Genomic DNA, 15,024 nt, shown 5'->3' with positions numbered 1-15,024 from the left:
ACTTACAAACTTGGAAATTGATGATCTAAGCTTAGAACAAGTCATCAATATCAGGCGTCCAACTCCTGGCAACCCCATCAATCGTGCAGCTGATGTGTACGAAGCTGGAATGCGGCCATTAATATTGGAAGCCACCACTGATCAGAGTTTCCAGCGGCTGATCAGGTGTTGGACCTCCACCAATCTGATATTGAAGAGCTATCCTACGGGTAGATCATCCATATCTAAAAAGTTCACATCCCCGGTAAGATAGATAAGTGGTCCCCAATATTCTTTTGACTACAGCTGTAGTCTGTGAAGAGGGCTAAGAATATGCACAACTGGTTCTTGAAGACCAAGTTTGACCACCATTGACGTCAACTTAAGAGGTTATAGTGAGAGGACGGGGAGGATGTAGGTGAAAATCCCTGATGAAAAAGAACATAATCATGGCCTTAACATAATGTGATCATACAAATAAAATTTAATAAATTGCTTTTTTTTGCTCTGGAGTGGAACAACTGCAAACAAGAGGGATTTCTGTCTCAGCTCCTATTTCCACCAAACAGAGTCATTATGAGAATGAGGTAATAGAAAATTGATCTGTAGATTTTTTTTCTTCTTTTATAAAAAGATATAAAAATCTTGCACCTTGATGTTTCAAAAAAAAAAAAAATAAATAAATAAAATTTACCCCTTTCTTAATATAACTTGCAGCTTTGGACGGAGCAAGCAGCTGATTTTGGCCTACTTTCCCTGTGAAGTTCCAGTCTATGAGACTTAGCATCCATAGCTCAGACAGAAGTCACATGGTCTGCATTTTCCTGAATTTCTATGCATTCGATCTCCTCTCTCTCCTTCCTTTTGACTCTTTTCTTTTTCTTGTGACGCTTCTTAGAAGGAGGGAAAAATGTTAAAAAAACAGGCAAAATAACAAAACAGTGTAGTAGCGTGCAACTACCAGTCAGCAGCAAGCATTTAAACAGTGTGGAGGTCAAGTTCGAAGGCACAAACAGCAGGGCTACTAGCCCAAAGACAAATGTTATCACATTCTGGAAAATAGCTGTGCCATGCTCCTTGAGCGAATCTTGTATGCATAGAGTTCTTGTGTGCTCAGTGGCTAAGACGAATGTGTATAGCAGAGGGGAACAGTGATCTATGGCAAAATTCAAAGAGTACATAAGGCACAGGATTGATACACAATCCATGTCAACTTTCCATAACGTCATTAGACCCAACACACCCAACTCAATAGAAATGACCGTAATTATCAGCCAAAAGTTCCCCAAGGGGTGAATAACCAAGAAGAAGGTCAAAATCAAGACCAGAAAGACACTAAAACCGGAGATCAGAACAGGCATAGTAACGGCCAAGCCATAGTGATCCATGAAAACAAAGGTTGGATTGAACACAATGAACTTAATGCTTTGTATCAAGGAGAGCGGTCTCAACTTTTCGAGAAGCTCAACCACTTCTCGTTGGGTGTTTTCACTCGTCCTGGCCACCAGATACATTCGAGAAGCGATAATGTTGGACTCTTCACTTGACCTGGATATGATGATGTCATTCTTGAAGTGCTGAAACTCTGCTTTCCTCAGAAAACCATTCTGGAGCACATTGATAAATTCAGTTTTGTTTGAAGCCGAAATATTGCCAACTTTTAAAAATTGGTAAAATTGTTCAATCCAAGACTCCGTATTGAATCCGTAACTTAAAGTCTTCAAGTCTTCCTGAACTGTTGAATTCCAATATTCAAGAGGTTCATAAATATAGAATCCGATCACGGGACTATAGTTGCTAAAATATTTTTGCTGTATAAATGCGTAAGAAACACTTGGAGAGTCACTTGCTAAAATATTTATAATATTCGACCCACCGGTAATTTGGAGGCAGCCCATAAATGAAAATGATGCATAGATGAGGTATACTATGACCACAAAGGGTTTCACATATGTATTTGTGATCCAGTCATTGTAATGTTCTCGTAGGAAATGCTGAATGAAATGGTTCTCGTAAGGGTCTGGTTCATGGTGGGTTGAATGCTGATGCCCATCACTCATCATAGTCTGAAACCATATTGGCTGTCTATCTAAATACTCCTCAGAAGGAATTTTGCAGCAAAAAATACTGTGGTAACGATTTTGCTCCAGTTGACCGGCAAAGACTAGACACGAGCCGTAGAAAGAGAAGACGTAGAAATAGTTTAGAACGATGGTGATGCACATGTTTTGGCAAAATATCTTGACGGCTTCTATATTTGTAAAGGGACTGGCTCCCATTCCGAATGTGATGATGTAGAGGGAGCTCGTCATTGTGTAGGAGACCATTACATCGGAGTAAGCATCGGCCACTCTGTCCTTAAAAGGCAAAGTTTCTCTTGTTCTTCTCCAGCCAGAAAGAAGTTCAAAAACCCCTTTAGTCCCATGACCTAAAGAAAACAAAATTGCATAACTGTTATTACAGCCTGTCATGGGTCAATCAGCAATATAAATGACAATCAGTAGTAAATATTATTAGAGAAAAAAGTGAGACTTTCAAAATTGGTGACATATAATTCATTTAAGTCCTTGACTTGTTCAATGAGGTGATTTTTTTTTTCATAATCACAACTTATTTTTACTGACTTATCCATAGAATTAGTTGTAATTGATTGCTAGGGAGATGGGAAAATGAGTTTCTTTTATGAATGGAGTGGTCGTGTAGAATGTAACCAAGTCTCCATTCATTGTCTTTTGTAATGATGGTGATAGTCACTCATAATAATTCATCATCTAATTATCACAGACAGGGTTAAATGACAGATAACACCTCTGTATACTGTAGATAACATAGGATCCACCATTCACAATAAGAGATGTCACAGCTCACCTCCTCCTCCTGTACAATGACAGATAACACCTCTAAATACAGTAGATAACACAGGATCCACTATTCTCAGTGCTATCACAGCTCTCCTCCTCCTCTTGTACAATGACTGATAACAGCTCTATATACAGTAGATAACACAGGATCCACCATTCACAATAGGTGATGTCACAGCTCACCTCCTCCTCCTGTACAATGACTGATAACACATCTATATACAGTAGATAACACAGGATCCACCATTCACAATAGGTGATGTCACAGCTCACCTCCTCCTCCTGTACAATGACTGATAACACCTCTATATACAGTAGATAACACAGGATCCACCATTCACAATAGGTGATGTCACAGCTCACCTCCTCCTCTTGTACAATGACTGATAACAGCTCTATATACAGTAGATAACACAGGATCCACCATTCACAATAGGTGATGTCACAGCTCACCTCCTCCTCCTGTACAATGACTGATAACACCTCTATATATAGTAGATAACACAGGATCCACCATTCACAATAGGTGATGTCACAGCTCACCTCCTCCTCCTGTACAATGACCGATAACACCTCTATATATAGTAGATAACACAGGATCCACCATTCACAATAGGTGATGTCACAGCTCACCTCCTCCTCCTGTACAATGACTGGTAACACCTGTATATATAGTAGATAACACAGGATCCACCATTCACAATAGGTGATGACACAGCTCACCTCCTCCTCCTGTACAATGACTGATAACACCTCTATATACAGTAGATAACACAGGATTCACCATTCACAATAGGTGATGTCACAGCTCACCTCCTCCTGTACAATGACTGATAACACCTCTATATATAGTAGATAACACAGGATCCACCATTCACAATAGGTGATGTCATAGCTCACCTCCTCCTCCTGTACAATGACTGATAACACCTCTATATACAGTAGATAACACAGGATTCACCATTCACAATAGGTGATGTCACAGCTCACCTCCTCCTCCTGTACAATGACTGATAACACCTCTATATACAGTAGATAACACAGGATCCACTATTCTCAGTGATATCACAGCTCACCTCCAGGGGCAGGTCTTTGAGTTTTTGCAAAATGTCAGCTTGTAATGTTGGTTCAACACGATAAGTAACGTTTCATTACATCCTGCTTCCCGAAGTAGACCAGGTTCACAAAACGTGAAGGCCAACAATATAATAACTGATAATGTTGCTTAACTAATGACTTGGAGCAACTTTATTTTAGTAAAGGTCATACAGTGCGTGCATTCTAGAGGTACATCATTGATGGTCTACCGTTGTGTCTGCATTGTCAAAATACTGACGACACCTCCATCTCCACCGGGAGAAATCAAGTCAAACGCCATCAATAAAGGTGAGATATTGTAATCGGTAGAGCCATGAGCCGGATCTGTGCAAGCTCTTGAATATTTTATTTTCTAAGAGATGACAAAGTGTCATTCATTTTCAACATGCAGTAAAGCAATCAATCACGATGATGGAACAAACCAACACCAAGTTTACATAAACTAATGAAAGAGAAGTTGGCGTTCTCAGGAAATATTCATGGATAAAATAAAAGGAAGGATGAAGGGGATGTCTGGACCAAACATAGGACACTATCTTCGAATTCTGGATCATTCTTGCGTGTCAGTAGTATGAAAGTACAGAGTTACAAACTTATTCTATATTCTGTATGTCTCTATTTGTGTCATGTTTCCTTCTACCATTGACAATATTGTGCACATTACTCATGGGGTTGTCAAACTGGGCAATTGCCTAGGGCTAAGATTCACTAGCGGGACCTCAAGAATAATAACCACAGACACAATCTGATTTAGGTTTGTATAGTGGTTTTATTATGAAATTGTGGTTTTATGTAGGACCAGATGTCAGTGTGGGCGCATTAAGAACATATAATTTGATAATGCCAGGGGCGTAACGACAAGAGGGCCCTTGCGGGTGGGAGGTCTGCCAACACCAGCAGAAACTTCAACTGGATAATGGATATATTACCAGGATGGGGCCCAGGATAAGGGACATATTACCAGGATGAGGGATATATATACCTGGACGGGACTCAGGATAAGGGTCATAAAACCAGGATAAAGGATATATACAGTACAGACCAAAAGTTTGGACACACCTTCTCATTTAAAGATTTTTCTGTATTTTCATGACTATGAAAATTGTACATTCACACTTAACGCTACTTTCACACTAGCGTAGTTTGCAATACGTCGCAATGCGTCGTTTAGGAGAAAAAACGCATCCTGCAAAGTTGTCTGCAGGATGCGTTTTTTCCCCATAGACTTACATTACTGACGCATTGCGACGAATCGCAACACGTCGCAACCGTCATGCGACTGTTGCGTCGTGTTTTGGCGGACCGTCGGCACAAAAAGTTCCATGTAACTTTTTTTGCGCGTCGTGTCCGCCATTTTCAACCACGCATGCGCGGCCAAAACTCCGCACGCTCCTCCCCGGACCTTACAATGGGGCAGCGGAAGCATAGTAAGACTGCTTCCGCTGCCCACGTCGGGCATCACTTTCACAATGCGCGTCGGCACGTCGGGCCGACACATAGCGACGGCCCCATGCCGACGCTAGTGTGAAAGCAGCCTTAGGCATCAAAACTATGAATTAACACATGTGGAATTATATACTTAACAAAAAAGTGTGAAACAACTGAAATTATGTGTTATATTCTAGGTTCTTCAAAGTAGCCAACTTTTGCTTTGATGACTGCTTTGCACACTTGGCATTCTCTTGATGATGCTGTGGTAGCCATGCTGGTTCAGTATGCCTTCAATTTTGAATAAATCCCCAGCAGTGTCACCAGCAAAGCACCCCCACACCATCACACCTCCTCCTCCATGCTTCACGGTGGGAACCAGGCACGTAGAGTCCATCCGTTCACCTTTTCTGCGTCGCACATAGACACGATGGTTGGAACCAAAGATCTCAAATTTGGGCTCATCAGACCAAAGCACAGATTTCCACTGGTCTAATGTCCATTCCTTGTGTTCTTTAGCCAAAACAGGTCTATTCTGCTTGTTGCCTGTGCAGCGCCCCCACCGCCGCAGGGCCGAGGGGTACCCGGTACCGGGTCTCTGAGTCTCTGCTCTGGGGTTGTCACGGTGGCTAGGCCCGGTCTGTGACCCTGCTGGTGGGGAGGCGACGTACAGTGAATGATAGGTGAGGATGGTGGTGGTGGTGCGGTGCAGTAAATAACGAGGACACCAGGTTGCAGTCTCTTTACCTCTTTACTGAAGATCTCTGGGTCCTCAATCCGGAATACGGTTAACCAGGCTGCGCAAGTCCGGCCGGTCCAATGGCACCTCCAGAGTTCTCTTTGCAGGTGGAAATCTGTGCCTTCCTGCTAGCGCTATGTGTTGCGGTCCTTCCCTGCTGTGCTTACGGAAAGTCCCCACAACTGTTGTGTCTGTTTCTTAAGTTCCCTCACAACTCGATTAGATGATGTTCTGCTAATCTTCCGTCCCTCCCTGATGTTACGGTTAGGACGGCACCCGTATGACGGGTAGGCTCGGAGCTCTTCCAGGACCCTAGAGTCGCCCCTCTCCACAAGTTGCCCCCTATGTTTTCGTAGGTGATTTAGGTGAGACAGCCCGCCTATGACTGACTGTCCTGCCGTTGGTTTGAAGTATTGCTTGAAGCTAGATTAATGAATACTTCCTCGGCGTTCCGGCCGCCGGTTGTGCGCCTCAGTAGAATGTTGCCTCGGTCTCACAGCACGACTCCTACTGGTATTCTCCTTGTTGCTTTGATCTCGTTTCTCACTCAGCACAATCTATCTCGCTTCTAATCCTTCCTTGGGCACCGCCAATATACTGAGCAGGCACGGTCCCGTTACATTCTCTTCAATTGCCAGGCCTCTGTCAGGATCCCACCCCTGACAGGGACCCTACCGAATCTTCCCCCACAACACCCTCTGCCACAAGGTGTTGCCTGGTTCCAACCCAGTCAGCTTTCTCCCTAACTTCCTGCCTGACCCCCAGTTTTACCAGTATGTGAGGAGTGGCCTAATGAATAGAACCCTTAGCTCCCCCTGGAGGCCCGGCTGTGAAATATATTGGTGTCTGTGATACCTGGTCAGATGAACTCCTTCAGTGCCATCAGACGTACCATAGCTCCCCTTAGTGGCGGAGCCACAGTACTGCAACGACCAGGACTCTGGGGCGCTGCACTCCCCCCCGGTTAAATCCAGTACTCCTGGACTGGGAAGAAAACAACAATACAGGTTAGCAAAAACACATACAATTTTGTTGAGTGCAATAACAATAAGTATACTTGAACAGAGCTTCCCTTTATGGGAGGTGAGGACACTTGAACGTTACAAACTTGGTTAACCATTATAAATTACAGGCTATAAACAACTCCTGTTACCCAACCGGGTATTCTACTTAGTGCAAATTCTTTGAACAATAATTTAACATTGTCTTTAAGGACGTACACTCTGCCTCCACAAAAGACCTTCTTATAACACAGTATAAGGTTAATTAACTTTTTGCATTCTCCTTCTTTAAATCTGCAGGACCGCCTGTCCTAACGGCTCCAGACCTACTGCCTCTCCTTTCTGTACAGGACCGCCCCTTTCAGCCCGGGCCTACTGCCTTTTCAACTACTATACACAGTATAGAACATATCATTTTTCCTTCAGTTTAGGATCAACAGGCCATCTCTATATGGCTCCTAGGAGGACTCACCAACTAACCCCGCCCGGGTTCACTTTCTGTCCTCATTCTTCTATCAACATTATCAAACATTTCTTACAATCAACTAGTTGGATACATATAACTTTTACATGTAAGCATCATCATCATTTTCCTTTTGGTTAAGACATTATTGCTATCTATCTGTCTTAAAGCAATACCATTCTTTAAGTACACAAGTGAACATCCCCTTTAAGAGGGGACCAAGTCTTTATGAGGTAGCACATCTTCTCAAGCTACCAGTCCATACTCAGCAAAGGCTCCGGTGCGGTATCTTCGCAAAGAGTCCTTCTTTAAGTAAAACCAGTAGGGAGCACCTTTAAGAAGGTGCAAACTATTTACAAGCAGTTTGTATCATGCTCTGTTCATGATTCAGCAGTTCTTTTCAACAAAGGAGAAAATAGAAAATAACCAAAAAGCAGTAGGGATCCCGGGTCAACAAAGGGATCCCTTTAAGAGTTAACCCTGGACGGATTTAGCAGCAAAACAGTAGAACAGTAACTATTTACATTCTCATGGTATCGAGGTTTATCCTCATAGTAGGGTGCACGACATCAGCCGAAAGTGGACACCTCCTGACTGCGCAGGCCCCGGCCCCTGGTCCACAACTGATGCGGTGCCAGTGTCAGTAGCTGGTCCCTCGGGCGCAGTCAGACCACCTGATGTCTGGATTTGAAGGCGGACTCTAGCCGCCAACTCAGTTGCTGCAATAAGACGTACGGCGGCAATAGTAGTAAGGTCTGCCACGTCTGGTTCAATCCCAGTTGAAGTATCAGATGACGCCCCCTCAGGTTCACATCGGCGAACGTTCCGGGCGTACCATCCTTGCGCATTCCGATGACGGGTGTAGGTCACCTGATCCCCACTCTGCAACGGGTCACCATCTCGGCTGCATCAGGGAGTTTTCACGTTGTGACTAGTAACGAAGATGTCAGTTGGTAGCCCCGGCTCCTGTATGGAGCCCCATCCCCTCTTCGGGTGGAAGGCCAACACAGTTCCCCGCTTTACCATGTCTTTCCTACCACGCGCAAGAGGTGGTTGTTGTACTCTCAGTGGGTCAGTTAATTCCGCCTGTTTTTGCCTTTTCCAATGTAGGATCAAACATTGTTTGTATTGTTCCCAGGTAAGCACAGCAAGGGTGAAACCCTCCTCCCGAGCCCCATCTGGCCCAATCCGGGGGGTGTCCCACTGGAGAATCACCCCGTCTGGGCCCACGTCTATGGGTTCTCCCATCCTGGTCGGCAGCGGTGGTACCAGCTTCCCCATTGCGTCGGGGGGTATCATCACTAGCTCTGCCGAGAGGAGGCGGCTTTTACTGGGGAGAGGGTCGGTCACGAGAGCGGGATCGAGCGGGGGAGCAGGGGCGTCTTCCATACCTGCGCCTGATGTGATTCCACCGATGTCGATCTGGTCCACTAGCGAGGACACTGGAGTCGGCTGCAGCCCGGACCGCGGCTCCTCCATTGCGGTCTCCGGATGCGGCTCCACCCTCCATGGCTCCTCCTCTGCTGGCTCCCAGGTCGGGATGGGTAGGCTCAGCTCCGTTGCCGGTTCCAAGGAACTCAGGTCTTTCCGCTGCAGCGGACGTGGGTCCGCCTCTGGTGGATGAGGGCAAGAAGGGATTGCTCCTTCCTCGTTCAGGCACTTGCTGTTCATCATCGCTGTCTGATGGTCGGTGGCAATGCACGCATCTGACTCCGCCATTTCTCCGGGGCCGAGCTTCTCCGTCACCCGCTTCCCGCCGTTGCAAATCAGGGGGCGGTTCTCCTCTGCTGCTAGGTAGGTCGTCCTCTCGCAGCAGGAGTCGGAGGGGGCGGTCGCTACTTCTGGCGCCGCTTTGGTAGTCTCCTCCCATGGCACGCCCCTCTTCTTCCTCTGCACTCCCCGTGGCGTTGCAATGGCGGCGACTTTTGGCGGGAACTTTTAGCGGCAAGTGACAACACACAGTTTTCGCAATAAAGTACAGTCCAAACACAGTAAATCACAGTTCCAAGGCACACATGACCTGATTCTTCAGGCTTAAGTAAATCCTGTTCGTGACGCCAAGTTTGCAGCGCCCCCACCGCCGCAGGGCCGAGGGGTACCCGGTACCGGGTCTCTGAGTCTCTGCTCTGGGGTTGTCACGGTGGCTAGGCCCGGTCCGTGACCCTGCTGGTGGGGAGGCGACGTACAGTGAATGATAGGTGAGGATGGTGGTGGTGGTGCGGTGCAGTAAATAACGAGGACACCAGGTTGCAGTCTCTTTACCTCTTTACTGAAGATCTCTGGGTCCTCAATCCGGAATACGGTTAACCAGGCTGCGCAAGTCCGGCCGGTCCAATGGCACCTCCAGAGTTCTCTTTGCAGGTGGAAATCTGTGCCTTCCTGCTAGCGCTATGTGTTGCGGTCCTTCCCTGCTGTGCTTACGGAAAGTCCCCACAACTGTTGTGTCTGTTTCTTAAGTTCCCTCACAACTCGATTAGATGATGTTCTGCTAATCTTCCGTCCCTCCCTGATGTTACGGTTAGGACGGCACCCGTATGACGGGTAGGCTCGGAGCTCTTCCGGGACCCTAGAGTCGCCCCTCTCCACAAGTTGCCCCCTATGTCTTCGTAGGTGATTTAGGTGAGACAGCCCGCCTATGACTGACTGTGTTGCCGTTGGTTTGAAGTATTGCTTGAAGCTAGATTAATGAATACTTCCTCGGCGTTCCGGCCGCCGGTTGTGCGCCTCAGTAGAATGTTGCCTCGGTCTCACAGCACGACTCCTACTGGTATTCTCCTTGTTGCTTTGATCTCGTTTCTCACTCAGCACAATCTATCTCGCTTCTAATCCTTCCTTGGGCACCGCCAATATACTGAGCAGGCACGGTCCCGTTACATTCTCTTCAATTGCCAGGCCTCTGTCAGGATCCCACCCCTGACAGGGACCCTACCGAATCTTCCCCCACAACACCCTCTGCCACAAGGTGTTGCCTGGTTCCAACCCAGTCAGCTTTCTCCCTAACTTCCTGCCTGACCCCCAGTTTTACCAGTATGTGAGGAGTGGCCTAATGAATAGAACCCTTAGCTCCCCCTGGAGGCCCGGCTGTGAAATATATTGGTGTCTGTGATACCTGGTCAGATGAACTCCTTCAGTGCCATCAGACGTACCATAGCTCCCCTTAGTGGCAGAGCCACAGTACTGCAACGACCAGGACTCTGGGGCGCTGCACCTGTCCTTAGCAGTGGTTTCCTAGCAGCTATTTTACCATGAAGGCCTGCTGCACAAAGTCTCCTCTTAACAGTTGTTGTAGAGATGTGTCTGCTGCTAGAACTCTGTGTGGCATTGACCTGGTCTCTAATCTGAGCTGCTGTTAACCTGCGATTTCTGAGGCGGGTGACTCGGATAAACTTATCCTCAGAAGCAGAGGTGACTCTTGGTCTTCCTTTCCTGGGGCGGTCCTCATGTGAGCCAGTTTCTTTGTAGCGCTTGATGGTTTTTGCCACTGCACTTGGGGACACTTTCAAAGTTTTCCCAATTTTTCATTTTTTTCGGACTTACTGACCTTCCTTTCTTAAAGTAATTATGGCCACTCGTTTTTCTTTACTTAGCTGCTTTTTTCTTGCCATAATACAAATTCTAACAGTCTATTCAGTTGGACTATCAGCTCTGTATCCACCAGACTCCTGCACAACACAACTGATGGTCCCAACCCCATTTATAAGGCAAGAAATCCCACTTATTAAACCTGACAGGGCACACGTGGGAAGTGAAAATCATTCCCGGTGACTACCTCTTGATGCTCATCAAGAGAATGCCAAGAGTGTGCAAAGCAGTCATCAAAGCAAAAGGTGGCTACTTTGAAGAACCTAGAATATAAGACATAATTTCAGTTGTTTCACACTTTTTTGTTAAGTATATAATTCCACATGTGTTAATTCATAGTTTTGATGCCTTCAGTGTGAATGTACAATTTTCATAGTCATGAAATTACAGAAAAATCTTTAAATGAGAAGGTGTGTCCAAACTTTTGGTCTGTACTGTATACCAGGAAGGGGCCCAGGATAAGGGACATAAGACCAGGATGGGGGTATATATGCCAGAATGTGGCCCAGGATAAGGCACAAATATATCAGGATGGGGGATATACATACCAGGATGGGGCCCAGGACAAAGGTCATATATATTAGGATGTGGCCAGGATAAGTGACATATATACCAGGATGGGGGATATATATGTAGCGCCCCCACTGCCACAGGGCCGAGGGGTACCCGGTACCGGGCCTCTGAGTCTCTGCTCTGGGGTTGTCACGGTGGCTAGACCCGGTCCGTGACCCTGCTGAGGGGCATACAATAAAGGTGGAGGTATGGTGACGATGTTATGATGTGGTGCAGGCCGCAGTAAATAACGAGGACACCAGGTTGCAGTCTCTTTACCTCTTTACTGAAGGCTTCAGGATCCTCAGTCCGGAATACGGTTAACCAGGCTGCGCAAGTCCGGCCGGTCCGATGGCACCTCCAGAGTTCCCTTTGCAGGTGGAAATCTGTGCCTACCTTCTAGCGCTTGTGTGTTGTGGTCCTCCCCTGCTGTGCTTACGGGATAGTCCCCACAACTGTTGTGTCTGTTTCTGAAGTTCCCTCACAATTCGATTATGATGTTCTTCTTCGTCCCCCAGATGATATGGCTAGGACGCACCCGTATGACGGGTAGGCTCGGAGCTCTTCCTGGACCCTAGTGTCGCCCCTCTCCTGTTGTTGCCCCCTATGTCTTCTTAGGTGAATTGAGTGAGACAGCCCGCCTATAACTGACTGTCCTGCCGTAGGTTTGAAGTTAGGCCTGGAGCTCTATACTTCCTCGGCGTTCCGGCCACCGGCTGCGTGCCTCAGTAGGATGTTGCCTCGTCTTACAGCACGACTCCTACTGGTGTTTCTCCTTGTTGCGTTGATCTCGTTTCTCACTCAGCACAATAAACCTCGCTTCTTGTCCTTTCTTAGGGCACCGCCGCGATCAGGTGCAGGCGCGGTCCCATAACGTTCTCTCTGTTCGCTAGGCCTCTGTCAGGATCCCACCCCTGACAGTGACCCCCCCCCGCAACACCCTCTGCCACAGGATGTTGCCTGGCTCCAACCCAGTCAGCTTTGTAACTAACTTCCTATCCAACCCCCAGTTTTACCAGATTGTGAGGAGTGGCCTAATACATAGCACCCTTAGCTCCCCCTGAAGGCCAGACTGTGAAGTGTATTGGTGTCTGTGATACCTGGTCAGGTGAACTCCTTCAGTGCCATCAGACGTACCATAGCCCCCCTTAGTGGCGGAGCATCAGTACTGCAACGACCAGGACTCTGGGGCGCTGCATATATATCAGGATGCGTCCCAGAGTAAGGGACATATATATCAGGATGGGGGATATACAGTGCCTTGCGAAAGTATTTGGCTCCCTGGAACTTTTCAACCTTTTCCCACATATCATGCATCAAACATAAAGATACCAAATGTAAATTTTTGGTGAAGAATCAACAACAAGTGGAACACAATTGTGAAGTTGAACGAAATTTATCGGTTATTTTAAATCTTTGTGGAAATTCAAAAACAGAAAAGTGGGGCGTGCAATATTATTCGGCCCCTTTAACTTAATACTTTGTTGTGCCACCTTTTGCTGTGATTACAGCTGCAAGTCGCTTGGGGCATGTCTCTATCAGTTTTGTACATCGAGAAACTGAAATTCTTGCTCATTCTTCCTTGGCAAACAGCTGGAGCTCAGTGAGGTTTGATGGAGATCGTTTGAAAACAGCAGTTTTCAGCTCTTTCCACAGGTTCTCGATTGGATTGAGGTCTGGACTTAGACTTGGCCATTCTAACACCTGGATACGTTTATTTGTGAACCATTCAATTTGCTTTATGTTTGGGATCATTGTCTTCTTGGAAGACAAATCTACGTCCCAGTCTCAGGTCTTTTGCAGACTCCAACGGGTTTTCTTCAAGAATGGTCCTGTATTTGGCTTCATCCATCTTCCCTTCAATTTTAACCATCTTCCCTGTCCCTGCTGAAGAAAAGCAGGCCCAAACCATGATGCTGCCACCACCATGTTTGACAGTGGGGATGGTATGTTCAGGGTGATGAGCTGTCTTGCCTTTACGCCAAACATATCGTTTGGCATTGTTGCCAAAAAGTTAGATTTTGGTTTCATCTGACCAGAGCACCTTCTTCCACATGTTTGATGTGTCTCCCTGGTGGCTTGTTGCAAACTTTAAACAACACTTTTTGTGGATATCTTTGAGAAATGGCTTTCTTCTTGCCACTCTTCCATAAAGGCCAGATTTGTGCAGTGTATGACTGATTGCTGTCCTACGGACAGACTGTCCCACCTCAGCAGTAGATCTCTGCAGTTCATCCAGAGTGATCATGGGCCTCTTGGCTGCATCTCTGATCAGTTTTCTCCTTGTTTGAGATGAAAGTTTAGAGGGACGGCCGGGTCTTGGTAGATTGGTAGATTTGCAGTGGTATGATACTACTTCCATTTCAATACGATCTCTTGCACAGTGCTCCTTGGGATGTTTAAAGTTTTGGAAATCATTTTGTATCCAAATCCGGCTTTAAACTTCTCCACAACAGTATCACGGACCTGCCTGTTGTGTTCCTTGGTCTTCATGATGCTCTCTGTGCTTCAAACAGAACCCTGAGACTATCACAGAGCAGGTGCATTTATACGGAGACTTGATTGCACACAGGTGGATTATATTTATCATCATTAGGCATTTAGGACAACATTGGATCATTCAGAGATCCACAATGAACTTCTGGAGTGAGTTTGCTGCACTGAAGGTAAAGGGGCCGAATAATATCGCACGCCCCACTTTTCAGTTTTTGAATTTCCACAAAAATGTAAAATAACCAATAAATTTCGTTCAACTTCACAATTGTGTTCCACTTGTTGTTGATTCTTCACCAAAAATTTACATTTGGTATCTTTATGTTTGAAGCATGATATGGGGGAAAAGGTTGAAAAGTTCCAGGGGGCTGAATACTTTCACAAGGCACTGTATATACAGGCAATGAGTGTAGAGTAGGAGGGCTTCTAAATGAAAAACTAACAGGGCTGTGAGACAGGATTCGTGGTGGTTGGTCGGTGATAAAATACTTATTTCAGGTAATAAAATGCAATTCTATTTTTTTAAAAATCATACAATGTGATTTTCTGGACTTCAATTTTTTCTCTCACAGTTGATGTTTACCTACTGTAAAAACTACAGACCTTTCCATTCTTTGTAGTTGGGAAAACTTGCAAAATCAGCCGTGTATAACTTATTTTCCCCACTGTATCTACCAGGGTGGGGTATATATATACCAAAATGGAGGACATATATTTATATACATATACCAGGATGCGGGGTAACTCCAATCCAAATCTTGCATAACATGGCGGTATGGAGGTATTGTGTGACGTTTTTTGATAGTTCCCTCTGGAAAAACAACACAG

The 15,024-nt window shown here is 45.9% G+C and overlaps 1 protein-coding gene across 1 annotated transcript in view; it reads right to left on the bottom strand.

Annotated features, from left to right (window-relative positions):
• Positions 1 to 640: 640 nt before the first annotated feature.
• The window catches only part of PTCHD4 (patched domain containing 4), a 200,758-nt gene continuing 186,374 nt past the window's right edge, over positions 641 to 15,024 (bottom strand). The window contains 1 exon segment of the mRNA XM_077291536.1: positions 641 to 2,407. Coding sequence (XP_077147651.1) covers positions 774 to 2,407 — 1,634 coding nt within the window. The 3' untranslated portion in view covers positions 641 to 773.

This window comes from Ranitomeya variabilis, chromosome 2, assembly GCF_051348905.1.
Source record: "Ranitomeya variabilis isolate aRanVar5 chromosome 2, aRanVar5.hap1, whole genome shotgun sequence".
Taxonomy (NCBI): domain Eukaryota; kingdom Metazoa; phylum Chordata; class Amphibia; order Anura; family Dendrobatidae; genus Ranitomeya; species Ranitomeya variabilis.
Note: the sequence above shows the minus strand (reverse complement) of the source record. Positions and strands in the feature narration are given on the sequence as shown.